This window comes from Malassezia japonica, chromosome 7, assembly GCF_029542785.1.
Source record: "Malassezia japonica chromosome 7, complete sequence".
Lineage (NCBI taxonomy): Eukaryota > Fungi > Basidiomycota > Malasseziomycetes > Malasseziales > Malasseziaceae > Malassezia > Malassezia japonica.
Genome location: NC_083376.1, coordinates 460,203 through 473,627, shown reverse-complemented (window position 1 = coordinate 473,627; position 13,425 = coordinate 460,203). Strand labels below are relative to the sequence as shown.

At 61.3% G+C, this 13,425-nt stretch overlaps 6 protein-coding genes across 6 annotated transcripts; 2 read left to right on the top strand and 4 right to left on the bottom strand.

Annotated features, from left to right (window-relative positions):
* Positions 1-3: 3 nt before the first annotated feature.
* Positions 4-6,513, bottom strand: ACC1_2 (acetyl-coenzyme-A carboxylase; the record flags this gene model as incomplete). The annotated part of the gene is given in 2 exon segments (XM_060267667.1): positions 4-165; positions 184-6,513. The coding sequence occupies 2 exon segments, from the start codon at positions 6,511-6,513 to the stop codon at positions 4-6; spliced, it is 6,492 nt and encodes a 2,163-aa protein (XP_060123650.1).
* Positions 6,514-7,223: 710 nt separating this feature from the next.
* CYT1 (cytochrome c1) lies at positions 7,224-8,455 on the bottom strand (the record flags this gene model as incomplete). Its single annotated transcript, XM_060267666.1, has 6 exons — positions 7,224-7,361; positions 7,393-7,429; positions 7,467-7,560; positions 7,589-7,691; positions 7,719-8,213; positions 8,384-8,455. 6 exons carry the CDS (start codon positions 8,453-8,455, stop codon positions 7,224-7,226), a joined length of 939 nt encoding a protein of 312 aa, XP_060123649.1.
* Positions 8,456-8,749: 294 nt separating this feature from the next.
* MJAP1_003740 (uncharacterized protein) lies at positions 8,750-9,607 on the top strand (the record flags this gene model as incomplete). The annotated part of the gene is made up of 2 exons (XM_060267665.1): positions 8,750-8,827; positions 8,903-9,607. 2 exons carry the CDS (start codon positions 8,750-8,752, stop codon positions 9,605-9,607), a joined length of 783 nt encoding a protein of 260 aa, XP_060123648.1.
* Positions 9,608-11,691, bottom strand: MUS81 (Crossover junction endonuclease mus81; the record flags this gene model as incomplete). The annotated part of the gene is made up of 3 exons (XM_060267664.1): positions 9,608-10,243; positions 10,266-11,656; positions 11,679-11,691. The coding sequence occupies 3 exons, from the start codon at positions 11,689-11,691 to the stop codon at positions 9,608-9,610; spliced, it is 2,040 nt and encodes a 679-aa protein (XP_060123647.1).
* Positions 11,692-12,184: 493 nt separating this feature from the next.
* RPS15 (ribosomal protein S15) lies at positions 12,185-12,780 on the bottom strand (the record flags this gene model as incomplete). The annotated part of the gene is made up of 4 exons (XM_060267663.1): positions 12,185-12,209; positions 12,245-12,354; positions 12,392-12,670; positions 12,775-12,780. The coding sequence occupies 4 exons, from the start codon at positions 12,778-12,780 to the stop codon at positions 12,185-12,187; spliced, it is 420 nt and encodes a 139-aa protein (XP_060123646.1).
* A 229-nt stretch (positions 12,781-13,009) lies between these two features.
* Positions 13,010-13,342, top strand: MJAP1_003737 (uncharacterized protein; the record flags this gene model as incomplete). Its single annotated transcript, XM_060267662.1, has 1 exon — positions 13,010-13,342. The coding sequence occupies one exon, from the start codon at positions 13,010-13,012 to the stop codon at positions 13,340-13,342; it is 333 nt and encodes a 110-aa protein (XP_060123645.1).
* Positions 13,343-13,425: the final 83 nt, after the last annotated feature.

Below are 13,425 nucleotides of genomic sequence, written 5' to 3'. Positions count from 1 at the left end.
TTCCTACGAGCTTCCTGCCAGCAGCCGCGTACGCAGGTTCTCGTCCAATGCAGCAATCTGCGCCTGGAGGCTGGCGAGCTTAGCCTCGTCGACAGCTGCGTCGAGCGCAGAAGCGTGCTCTTCGAGCTGACGCACGACGTCCTGGTCGTTGTCGGTCTCGGTGTACTGCGCAATGCGACGTACCGTCGCCTGTGCATCGGCAAACGACAGGCCGCTGTCGGCGGCAAGAAGCGCACGCTGCGCGCGCACCTCGGCGAGGCGGCGGCGCGCACGCCAGTAAAAGTAGGTGCGGGTGTTTGCCCACGGAATAGCACAGCGGAGGACGCCGGTGGCCAGCATGCGTCCCGCGCGGTCGTGGGCGTCTGCGTACTCGGTGGCAATTGCGTTAAAGAAGGGTGCGAGTTGGCGCTCACGTTCGGTGAGCTTGGCAAGCGCCGTGCCGCGCTCCTCTGCAGGGGCAGCGCGGGCGGCAGCGGCGAGCGTTGCATATTGCTCGTCGAGGCGCTCCATCGTGGCACGCTGCTTGTCTGCACGGTACTTGATCTCGACGAGACCGGCAGCCTCGAGGACACCGCCGCGCGCCGAGTCGCTGTCCGCGCTCATCTCAATCATGCCGTTGGCATTCACCGCAGAGTCGATCACGACCCACGAGCCACCACGCAGCTCGCCGGCAGGAGGGATGTGCACAAAGACAGGCTGCGTGTAGGTCGAGAGACCGTCGACGATCTTGCTGCCCTGCTTGAGGACCTCGTCGTACATGTCTTGCTGACCGCCACTGAATCCGCGCCAGTTGGCAAGCATGATCAGTGGCAGACCTTCGCGCTGGAAGTCGACGATCGCCTGCGCCGTCTTGTACGCAGAGTTGGGGTACCAGACCTGGCCTGCCTCAAAGACGCGCTGCTCGTTCGAGTTGGGGTTCGCGGGGTCCGCGGGCATCACACGCTCGAGCGTGCGCGTCTCCACCGCAATCACACCAAACGGAATGCCGCCGAGGCGCGCACGGCCCACCACGACACTCGTCGCCCAGCCAGCGAGCGTCTCCTGGAAGGAGCCGCGGTCAAAGAGACCAGAGACAAACGTGCCGTCCTCTCGCTCCACACCCGCGATCAGGTGGCGGGGGTCGTACGGCGTCGGGGTCGGCACAAACGCCACGGGGCGCTCGGGCTCGTCGGTCGGCGGCGCGATCGGCGCAGCAAGGCCAACACGCGCCGGAACAAACGCGAGCCAGCGCAGGTACGCGATCATTGCGTCGAGGTCTGACGGGACCTTGAGGTGCGAGACACCGTTGCTGTACATGATCTGCGGCCCACCGAGCTGCAGGTTGCTCGTGTAGACTTCGCGGCCTAGGAGCTTGTTCAGCGCCTGGAAACCAGTCAGGATCATGGGCGAGGTCTCGACCTGGATCACACGGCCACCGAGACGCGCGAGGTACGCGCCAATACCCACACTGCGGCCCGTAACGATCGTCGTGGTAAAGATGGCATGGCGCGCACGGCTCATCTCGCCGGCAATCAGACCCGAGCCAGAGAGACACTCGACACCGAGGCCGTCGCGCGTGCTGCCGATAATGTCGGTCAGCACATGGTGCGTCGTGCCGTCGGCGGCCTGCGTCGCACGCGTCTTTACCGCGCCGGGGTTCTTGGTCTGGATCTGCTCGAGAGCGGCATCGTCCAGATACAGGTACTCGAAGCCCTTTTCGGGGTCGTCCTGCGTGAACTTGGCCTTGAACAGGTCCATCGGCTCGGTCGCGAGACCGATACGCGCACCCGAGTTCGAGGAGACGTACAGGAGCGGCGTGCCGGTCATGCGCGCCTCCTTGGCGACCGAGGCAAAGAACGCGTCCTCGGCCGGGCCAAAAGAGCCGGCGTGGTGCGTGACGTCGTTAGCAACGACCATCAGCGGACGGCCCTCGGGGTACTCGGGCGTCTGGATCACGACGCGCCAGCCAACCATGCCGATCTTGTTCGAGGCGGCCGGGCGCTTAATCGTGATGAGCTTTTCGTGCTCGTCCAGCGTGAGCTCTTCTGCGACGCGCACCGGGTCGCTCGGCGCGTTGGGCGTGGTATAGAGCTTGCGCAGCGCTTGGCGCAGCGCATCCACGAGGTCGTACACAAACGTCGTGCCGAGCGCATAGGCGCGCGCGCGGCGCATCTGGATCGCGGCGCGGTTCTGGTACGCCATGTGCGCGCTCTTGCGGTGGAGCGGGGCGCTGTGGGGATCCTTGGCAAGGCTCTTGAGCACCGCAGCGCCGTTCGAGTCGATCACCTCGTCGTACACCTCGTAGCGCAGCGTGAAGCTCGTCTCTGTCGACACAAACACACGCACCGGGCGCGCGCCATCGGCCGTCTGGAGCACGATGCGGATCTCTGCCTCGGCGACATGCAGACGCGTGAAGCGGGGTCCGTGGCGCTCGACAAACTCGCCGAGCGTGCGCAACACGTCGTCCAGCTCAATCTCCATGGGGTACAGGAAGGACATGAAGATGTGCGACGCGTCCGCGTTGCTGAACTCGACGCGGCCGAGCGACACCTCGAGCATGTTGAGGATGTCGTTCAGCACACGGTCGCTCTCCGTGAGCAGGTACAGCGGCACGTCCGCATGAGGACGGCCGGGGCGGATCAGCGCACGCACAAAGAGGCGCACGTCCGAGCGGTTCGTGAGGCCGCGCGCATAATACAGGTGCACCGTCGAGGAGCTCATCGGCACCGGCGTCACGTCAAAGTTGCGCGTGAGGCGGTCGAGCTCGAGCTGGTATGACAGCGCAGGCTCCACGTTTTGGATCGCGCGCTGCTCACGCCACTCGCCGGTGTCCATCCGGCGAAGCGTCACATAGAGAGGGTAAACGCCCGCTTGGCACAGGAGCACCGTGACGCGGCGCAGGCCGGCGGCGTTGAGCTCGTCGCAATGGCGCGCAATCACCGAGGTGATCGTCCCAATGAGCTTGGGGTCGGTGACCTGCTCCTCGTTCGTGAGCGCAATGTTGAGCACATTGACCGGCTCGGTGGTCTTGTTGCCAAAGTACTTCATCGCACCGTGCAGCGCCTCGGAGAGGTCCTTGATGTTCGCACAGCTCGTCATGGCACCAAGACGCAGCTTGGGGCGCGTGCGGCGGTTCATGTGCTCCGCAAGATCCGTCGACGACGCCTGACGCTCCTTTTCCTTGGCGCGGTTCTGCAGCACGTCTTGCGACATCTGGAAGTGCCACGTAATCAGCGCACGCTCCTCGCCGCCAACGTTCTCCGAGGCAAAGTTGAACGAGACAATGTCATAGGCGCGGTACGCACGCATGACATACGTCACTAGTGCCGCATACGCGACCGAGCGCTGCGGCGACGCAAAGAAGGTGTTCAACACGTCAAACACGTTGAACGGCGTGTCGCTCAGCTCGCGCAGCACGCTCAGCGACGGCGCGCGCGACTCGCTCGAGCCGTACGAGCCGCTGGTCACCGACGAGCGCAGAATCGTCTCAATCTGCTCCTGGCGCTCGCTCAGCGACGGCATCTCGGCGCCAAGCAGAATCTCGCGCGACTTGAGCGCCACCGGGGCGGTCTTGGGGCCGCTCAGCGACGAAAGCTGGCGCAGGACGCTTACCATGCGCTGCGACTGCTCCGTCTTACTCACCATGTCGCTGTGCTTGATGTGCTTGTCGAGCAGCGCAAGCAGCAGGCTGTTGCGGCGTGGCAGGCCCAGGTGCGCAATCTGCAGCGCGGCCACCTGGTTCAGATCGCCCTCGGCCGCAGCACGCAAGCGCAGCACGGCCTCGGGGCCGCCCAGGAACTGGCTCTCCACGTCCCAGTAGCGCTCGAGCAGGCGCGCGAGTGTCGTCATCTGGAAGTGGCGTAGCGAGCCCTTGCCATAAGCGTCCAGGAGCGAGTAGAGCGGCGCAACGGAGGTCTCGAGCGTCATGCGCGCGGTGGCGTCCTTTATGTTGGCGACCGCCGCGTCCAGCAGCGCACGCAGGCGCACCGCAGGGAAGACGGCGCGGCCAACGTCAGTCTCGTCGAGCGTCGTGCGCAGCGCCTCCTCGAGGTTGTCGGGCAGGCGGCCGTTGAGGCTCGAGAGGACCTGCAGGACCTGCAGGTAGGGCAGCTCGGGTTGCTGCATCGTCTCGATGAGCTCGTGAAGGCTAAATTGCACACGGTCCTCCTCGTCGTAACCGTCCAAGACAGAATGCAAGACTTGGAGCGCGACCTCGAAGCGCTGGTGCGGCTTCGAGCCGACGATGCCCGGTAGGCCATAGTCGGGCAGCGGCGTGACACACAGCGAGGCATGCAGAATTTTACTGGGGTCGTCCACAGTAAGGATACCGAGCAGGTCACCGGGGTTCAGCGACACACCCGGCGTCTTGACAAAGGTCACCGTACCGTTCTCCTGGGCTACCAGCGGCAGGTACATCTTCATCACCTCGATCTCGGCAATCGTCTGGCCGGCCGTGACGTGCTCGCCGCTGTCGACAAGCAGGCGCACGAGCTTACCCGGCGAAGGACTGCAGATCTGCGTCGGATCGTTCTCCTCCTCGATCAGGCAGGTGCGCCCATCGATCGTGAGGCGCGTCTGGCCAACCTCATCCAGCCAGTACGTGGGATAAGATTGGCCGGCAAGACCAATCAGCAGGCCGCCATCGGTGAGCGGGCGTAGTGTGACGCGCGTCACACTGCCGTTCAGGCGCAGCGCCCAGCCGTCCGGCGAGGTGCGCGTCGCAGTAAAGCGGTACTTGTAGTTCTCGTAAATGAACTCCACCGGGAACGAGATGCGGATCGTGTTGCGCGGGGGAACTTGGCCGCGATGCAGAATGCGCTTGTACTCTTCCTCGCACTCAAGCGCTTGGACGTGCGCCTTGACGGCAGCGCCGCAGATCACGGCGAGGTCGCGCGTCGGGCGTTCTGCGGTGATCCGCTCCTGGATCAGCTCGTCGAGCCAAGCCGTGGTGATGCGGTTCTCGGCAAAGGCCTCCATCTCGAGGAGCATGATCAGGTACTCGATCGTCGTACGGAACTCGCCGCGGATCGAGATCTCTTTCAGGCAGAATACCATGTGCTTGCGCGCCTCCTCGCGGTCCTTGCCGTACGCAAAGACGTGGCCGAACTGCGAGTCTGCGTACTCGTGCAGCGCACCGCTGGTGCTCACACTAAAGTAGCCCCACGTCGAGGTGCTCGAGCGGAAGTTGAGCTCCGAGAGCGAGCCGACACCCGGCTTGAAGCCCGTGTCGGGGTTCTCTGCCGTAATACGGCACGCAATAACGTGGCCGTGCGGCGCAGGCTCCTTCTGCTCGGGGTTATGCTTGGCGGGCTGCGTGCCGTCAAAATCGATTGTGTCCGCACCTTCGGCAGGAAGGCCGTACAAGGTGCGGATCTCGGCAATGCGGTTCAAAGGAACACCCATGGCAATCTGCAGCTGCGTCGCAGGGATGTTCACGTTCGACACCATCTCGGTGGTGGGATGCTCGACCTGCAGACGCGGGTTCAGCTCGAGGAAAGCAAATTCGTTCGTCTCCGGCGCATAGAGCCACTCGACGGTGCCCGCCGAAACGTAGCCAACCAGCTTTGCGAGACGCACTGCAGCCTGCTCCATCTCGCGACGGGCTTGCGGCGGGGCGACCGTGACAGGCGCCTCTTCAATAATCTTTTGGTGGCGGCGCTGCACGGAGCAGTCGCGGCCAAACAGACTAATTGCGTTGCCGTACTGGTCCGCAATGAGCTGTACCTCAAGGTGACGTGCCTTGCCAGCGAGCTTCATGATAAAGATCGGCGAGCCAGGCACTTCACCGACTGCGGCGTGGTATAGCTGCGAGAACTGTTCGGGGGCCGTGCACTTGCGGATACCCTTGCCACCGCCGCCTTCACTGGCTTTGATCATTACAGGGAATCCGATTTTCAGAGCACAGTCCAGGCCCTCTTCGGCAGAGTGTACGCAGGCGCGCTGGTATACATCGTCGGACACGGTGAGATAGCCCTCCTCGCCAATCATCGTCTCGGTGACGCCGGTACCCGACCACTGCAGACAGGGCACATCGGCGTGCTGTGCGACGATTGTCGAGGAAATTTTGTCGCCAAGCGAGCGCATCGCCGAGCCAGGGGGGCCAATAAACAGAATGCGGGGCGAGAGGCGCGCGAGCGCCTCGGGCAGGCGAGGGTTCTCTGAGGCATGACCCCAGCCGGCCCACACAGCGTGCACTCCGGCACGCTCCGCAACGTCGACGATCAGGTCGACGTTCGCATAGTTGTTTCCGTTCGGGCCACCCGGTACCTCGATGTATTTGTCTGCCATGCGGATGTATTCAGCGTTCACGCGCAGATCTTCTGGCGTGGCCATTACCGTAAATTGGATCGCGCGGTCATCGCCAAACGTCTCATAGGCCCATTTGCGGATCGACCGGATTTCTTTCACGGCCGCGATACCATTGTTGCAAATGAGAATTTTCGTAATGACACTGTGGCCACCCGACTTGCGAACAAAGTCAGTCACAGGGCCCGGAGGCGCATCTAGAAACGAGTTTCCGCCTGCGTCAGTCATAGACACCCACCATAAAAGTGCTCATCGACTTTCGGAAGTGGATGGTCCATTCTTCCAATCATGCATGAGCTGTCCAGCGTCGTGCTGTGCGCTAGACAGTTACAGCAAGAGAGTAGGGTGAATTAAACAACCGAACTCTAGTGTTACACCAACTTGCAGCGCTTGCTTGTCAGAGCCAACCTGATGGACGTAGAACGAGCTGTGCGTGCGCCGCGAAGTGACACGAACCCCCAGCGCCCGTGGATTTCGGCCGCCTACCCCCCTTCGTGCTTATGTCATAATGCCGGGAGGGTGGGTGGGCGAAAATTGCTTCTCGACACGTCACACATGAGGCCAATCACGAGACACATTTGCGCCCGACTCTGCAAAGCGATGTAGCCGTGCGCAAGAACCACCTAGCAGGCCAATCGAGGCGGTGAACGGAGGGGCCTCCACGGCGCCCCGAACAGGGCCGCCAGGGAACACCGCGCACAGTCGCGCGCACCGCGCGGCGCGGAGAAAAGACAGTGGCAGGCCAGTGCGCGCAGCAGTGTCATGGCAGAGCAAGTGCATATTACAGGTGTAATTCGACTCGCGCCTGTGCATCTTGCCAGAAGCACAGCCGGTCCTGGCAAGAGTCTACTTAAGGACGCGCGGGAGCCTAATTGCCCTTGAACACGCGAGAGGTCCGTAGGGAGCAGTCCAATCGTTTTCCAACAAGCAATCTACGCTTAGTGGTGGGGCTTGCCGCCCTTCGGGGGGTCATAGACAATCTTGCGGTTCATGATCGGCGACCACTTGAAGCGCTTGGCCCAGACGGAGAGAGCAAAGAGACCCGAGAGGAGGATCACGGCCCTGAAACCGGCCCGCTGATGGTCAGAATAACGAGAATGTACATACCTTCCGCTCGTCGTGCTCGGGCTCAGCAGCAAAGTGCCTGGGGTTAGCACGAGAACAAAAAAAAGTATACATACAGGAACTGGACAACGTCCTTGGCCATCTGGCTGGTCGTAGCAGGGGTACCGTCGTCGTATTCCACGAGGCCGTCAAAGAGAACACGAGCCATGGCTGCGGTGAGCATGGAGAAAAAACATACCAATCTGAGTACCCGGGAAGAAGGGGTTGTAGTTCATGCCCTCGGGGATCGTGACGCCAGCAGGGGGGTCACAGTAACCAGTCAGGAGCGAGAAGATGTAGTCCTATTGGTCAGCATAAGCAAAACGTACCGCACCACCGTGACGGGCCTTGACGATCAGGCTCAGGTCCGGAGGAAGAGCACCCGCGTTACCGGCACGAGCAGCCTCCTCGTTGGGGTAGGGGCTCGGGAGGTAGTCGGCGAGCTTACCCGGGCGCTGGAACATCTCACCGTCATCGTTGGGGCCGTCCTCGTACTCGACTTCGGCGGCCATTTCCTTCACCTCATCGACAGTGTGCGAAACGCCGACCAGGTTACGCCAGGCCACACGGGAGAGCGAGTGACAGGTGCTGCAGACCTCCTGGTACACCTGGAAACCACGGCGGATCGAGGCGTGGTCAAAGGTGTCAAGGAAGCCCGAGTTGGGCCAGGGGTAGGCCGGGGGGTGCAAACCGTCCTCAGCGGGGCTGTTCGCGCTGAGCTTCTCCAGGAAGGGGAGCTCACCGTACAGCTGCTGGTACCAGGCGATCGAGCCAACGGTCACAGCAGTCGCAGCAATGGCCGACGTGCGCGAGGTGAGCATCGACTGTTCGGTCAGCATCGGCTCATTCCGGACAGAGTATACATACCGGCACGGTCGACTGGGCGCGCGTAGAGGCAAAGCGAACCTGTACAAGTGAAGCCAGAGCGAATGCGCGCAAGCGGAGGCATAGGTTAGCGATGTTCCAAGGCCAAAAGCCGCCGAGAAGTACGTACCGACTGCGCCTGGCCGGCCTTAGATGCCGCGCGGGCGGCAACACGAGCAGAGGAAGAGAACAGCTGCGCCATGATACACTGTTAAGGCGGTGCTATAGCAAGATACTTGGGGCTGGCGCTCCGCGTAATTGCCTTCACCTCAATGGGTATGGGTACAATTCAAACACGGGCCTTGCAATTTTCGGCCACTTCGCCCGCACACGGCTTCTTCCTTGGCCTCCAAGCCCAGTCCAGCCAGTCCAGCACGCGTGTATTTCCCATCGGCCCGACAGCCGCGGCCAATCGGCGCGCGGGCATTTCTAGGCGGGCGACGCACCGGAAGACCCCGGAAAACCACGTGAGAGCCACGTGTTTGCCCTCGACGCCATGGCGAGCATCCCTGCCGAGACGTTCACAAGCGTGCACTGCTTGCGCGACGCTGCGCAGGGAGAATGTAGTGTCGACGTGCTTCTTCCGGAGCATGTAAAGTTCCATGAAAAATCGCGCCCAATTTCCGCGGAATGCGAACAAATTAGGCAGCATCCGCTCGCCGCGCACGTCCCTCTATGGTACGCGCACGTCCTGCGCCTGGTCCACGCCACTGCTGAGCTCGCGCGCCTCTTTCCAGGCGAATGGGGGGAGCAGGGATGGAGCGTAGATCAGGTGCTCGCGTCGGATGCAGTCCGCGAGCTCTGGGAACAGACACAGGCGATTCAGGGCTCAGAGACGGCCAAGCTTCGCGCGAGCTTGCGCATTGCAAAGGGGGGGACCTCGCGCGCGGTCATCGCACCGCTAGCCTCGCCAAAGGGGGCTACGCTCATGGTGCGGCTCGATCCTACGCCTACGTCGCTGCAGGGCCCCACAACCTACCTCAAAACGGATTGCCGCAAGGTATACGACGACGCCAGAGCGCGCGTCCGCGGAAACCTTGGCGCGCTGAACGATACCACCCACGACCCCTGCTTTGATGTTCTCTTGTGGAGCGACGTAGACGGTACGCCGTCCGTGACCGAGTCCAGCATTGCTAATATTATCCTCGAGGTGCCGAATGCGTCACCATCCTTGGTCACGCCTCCTTTCCAAAACCTGCTTCCTGGTATGCTCATTCAGGAGCTTGTGCGGCAGGAAAAGGTGTCACAGCGCGCTCTTTCTGTCGAGGACATCAGGGATGCCCTCCAGAACCAAAACGGACGACTCTATCTCTGTAATGCTGTGCGGGGCATGTTTCAAGTCCTGCTGGGATAGCTATTGTACATAATCAATCGAGCGCAGCAGATCCCACACGTGCTCGCTCAGTGCTTTGCCGATCTTGCGGCGCGCCACAAACACCTCGTCGTCAATGACCGTGCTCAGAAACGCAGGCACCGTCTTGGTCTGTGGCGCCTCGGTTTCGTACGCCGCCCATGCCCGGTAGAGGTGGTGGGGCGTCGGCCATCGCTGCACGATCTCTTGCGCTTTCTCGGGAGAGATACGCCGGACACACAAAAGCATCTTCGTCCACGTATCTTGTAATGTCCCCGCCGCACTCGACTTGCCGTGCAGCGACTGAAAAGTATGAAAGGCGGTCAGAAAAGGCGTGCTGGGATGCGCAGCCCGGAACTGCGCCTGCATCTCGTCGTAGTGGTCACGGTCGATCATTTCCTCGCGTAACACATGCAGCGCTTGGCTTGCATACTGCTCTTCCAGCGTCTTGTGCATGCTGGCGAGAAAATCGGCTGTGCCTTCGCCATTGGCCGTGCGGTGCACGTAGAACCCATCGATGATCTGTGTACTGCTCAGCGCCGTCTGGATACGGTCACCGTGGCGCTGCACAATATTCGCGACATCGACATCCTCAATCAGGTAGAATACGTGGCCCATGCCGGACGTGCGCAGGCGTTGCTACATTAGCGTCCAAACGTACCTTTTGCTCGTGCCAACGCCCGTCAAAGATACTCGACGTAAGATCATCCAGGCGCTTGCGCTCGACTACCGTATCGAGCACCACCTCTTGGACCAGGGCCCACTTTTCGGCAACGTCTGGCGGATTGTCAGGCTTGGGCCGCGCAACCCATAGAATATCGCCGAGCTCTAATGCGCGGAGCTCACAAGGAATGCCACGCCGTTCCATTGCCTCTTCAAATGTGACACGCCGGCCCGAACCGGCGCTCTGGGTGTGCCGTGCACGCACTTCGCGGTGGTCCATGATCAAGTGCACCGTGAAGGAATGGGCAGGAAGGACATGACACCCAAGCGGCTGCCGCGGTGGGGGCAGCTGCCGAGGTGGGGGCAGCTGCCGAGGTGGGGGCAGCTGCCGAGGCTCAGGCGCAGCAGGCACCTCGAGTGTGCGTGCGCACGGACTCGAGCTGGGCGGCGCTTCGTATCGTGTCTGTCGCAAAGGCGAGCTCGCTACAACAGGGCTGGAGCTGAACCGGTGCTGGATCACCGGTGAGGAATCGATCAGCGAGATACTGATGCGGACCGGCCCTGCGTGGCGTAGCTCGGGCGAACGCGCGCGCGGCTCACTTGCGACAAAGACATCCTCTTGCGATGACTGGACGAGGTCGACCACGACATTGTGAGGCTCCATATCCTCGACGTCGATGCTGTCCTGCACAGAGAGGCCAGACTGGGCCGACGTCGTCCGCTTCCACGTCCGAGGCTCGGTGCGCTCTAGTATATGCTTGCGTGGGGGAAGGTATAGCCGTTGCTGGGGTCGTGCAATCGGCTCTTCTTGCGTTTGGGTGGGTATCTGCAAGGGTTCGGATTGTGTGGAAAAAGGCTGGGTCTCTGGCTGGGTGGCTGGCTCTGTAGCGGGCAGAGTCGCGGCCGGCGTCGGCTCCTCTTGCGCGTCATCAGCGTTCGGCTGACCCAGTCCTTCGGCTTCGGCCAGCACGCGCGCAATCGTCATACCTTGCTCACTCAAAAAGAAACGCGGCGGATTCCCTGTACGGTATACGTAGCCCTTGTCAATGAGTGTTTTCATCGCGTTCCAGGCGGTAATATACGACCTGCGCGCCTGAAAGTTTTGGCTTCCTCCGCCCTGGTGCGCGAGTGACGAAGGCAAAGAGGAGCGCGAGCCGCCGCCTGGCACAGAATAGTCACTGTCGCAGTAGGGCTGGGCGCGCGCAATCAGTTCGGCCTTGCCAATCTGTGCGTCGTCGTTACCATCTTCCACTGCTTTCGTGTACAGTCCCACAAGAAGTCCATGTGCGCCCGACCGCGGCTCAGGAACGTACTCCTTGCGCTTCCGCGGCGCACGCGTCGTGTTGGTTCGTGTTGTGCGGGTCGTGTTTGCCATGCGCGACGTGGATGCTGCGTCAGCTACGATACATACGCGGCTCTGGCATCGTTTCCCCATTATCTTGGCACCATTTCTCATACTCCTTTTCGAGTCGCTTGGCGATGGAGTCGCCTATGCCTGCCAGGCGCACGGTCTCGCATGGGTGCGCAAACGGCTCCGTGGTAGCAGCGAGCGATCTATGTGCCTTTAGGTAGGCCGCCGCAGCCTTTGTCCCCTTTTCACGCGCATCGTCGTGCCATTTCTTGATGAATTCAAGCCAGACACAGTTCGGATGCGGCGTGCTCATCCTGAGCGCCCCCTAGCATCCTTGTCCTACAAGTGGAGGACGAGGAGGCGGTGCCACGTGGGCCCGCTTTTTCGGCTCTTCACCCTATAGACGCAGCCGTATACGAGTCGTGAGCAAAGGCTTTTATTTTGAGATAGCACTGATGTCGCCAGCACGGTGTGCTGCGTGCTCTCTATCTAAAGAAGATATGTGCCAACAAGAGCAATAGAGAGTTTTCCGTGCGCATCACCAGCAATTCCCTGCAAGACATGAATTAGTACAGAGGGATGAAGCGGCTCCTGTGGTCAGCATGATTTCCAACGCATGTACGTACGCATCCTTGCCCAGGCTGCCCTTGCCGTGGCGGGTGGGGATGTAGCTGATGGCCAGCTCACCGAGGTAGTGGCCGGTCATCTCGGGCTTGATCTCAACGGTGGTGAAGACCTAGTGGTTAGTCCCCATCGATAAACAAAACACGTACCTTGCCGTTGTAGATGCCGATGACGGAGCCGATCATCTCAGGGACGACAATCATGTTACGCAGGTGCGTCTTGACGATCGCAGGCTTCTCGTTAGGGAGAGTCTCCTTCTTAGCCTTGCGCAGCTTCTTGATCAGGGCCATGGGGCGGCGGGTAAGGCCGCGCTGGAAGCGCCTGCGGGCACGGGCGTGCACAAGCTTGACGAACTCCTCGTTGGGAAGGTCCAGCAGCTGGTCGAGGTCGACACCGCGGTACTGGAACTTCTTGAAGGTCCTCTTGCGCTTCAGCTCAGCGGCAGCGGCAGCGTCGTAGTCATCCCTGTATGGTCAGTATCCCGTCCTCAATAAACGGGGTTCGGCAGCCTTGCTACCGAACCTCTTTCTACGCACATCTTCGACGAGCTTGTAGGTGGGAGAAGACGTGGGCGGCGCGCCCTTCAAAGGAATCCCCCCCTTCACGTGCACGTATAGTTTTGGAATTCGAGTCACGTGATAACAGCTTCTTGCGCGCGACCAAAGTACGAGGCGTGGCGCTCCTGGCCTACCTTTAAGCCTCAAGTCTTCCTCTGGACCAAAGCGATTTCGCGGATTTGTGGTACACCCTAACAAACAAAAACAAAAATGAAGCTTATTGCCGCCTACCTGCTCCTTTCGCTCGCTAACGAGAGCCCCAAGGCTGAGGACGTCACCAAGCTCCTCGGCACCGTCGGCATCGAGGCCGACTCGGAGCGCCTCGAGAAGCTCATCTCTGAGCTCGAGGGCAAGAACCTCCAGGAGCTCATTGCTGAGGGCCAGGAGAAGCTCGCCTCGGTCCCCTCGGGTGGTGCCGTTGCCGCTGCTCCCGCTGCCGGTGGCGCCGCCGCTGGTGGTGACGCTGCCCCGGCTGCTGAGGAGAAGAAGGAGGAGGAGAAGGAGGAGTCCGATGACGACATGGGCTTCGGTCTCTTCGACTAAGTGTGTCGCTCCCCTCTGCTTTTCCCAGAAAGTCAAAAAAGCAACACATAGTGTGTTTTCTGTTGTGTAGACGGTGAACCGAT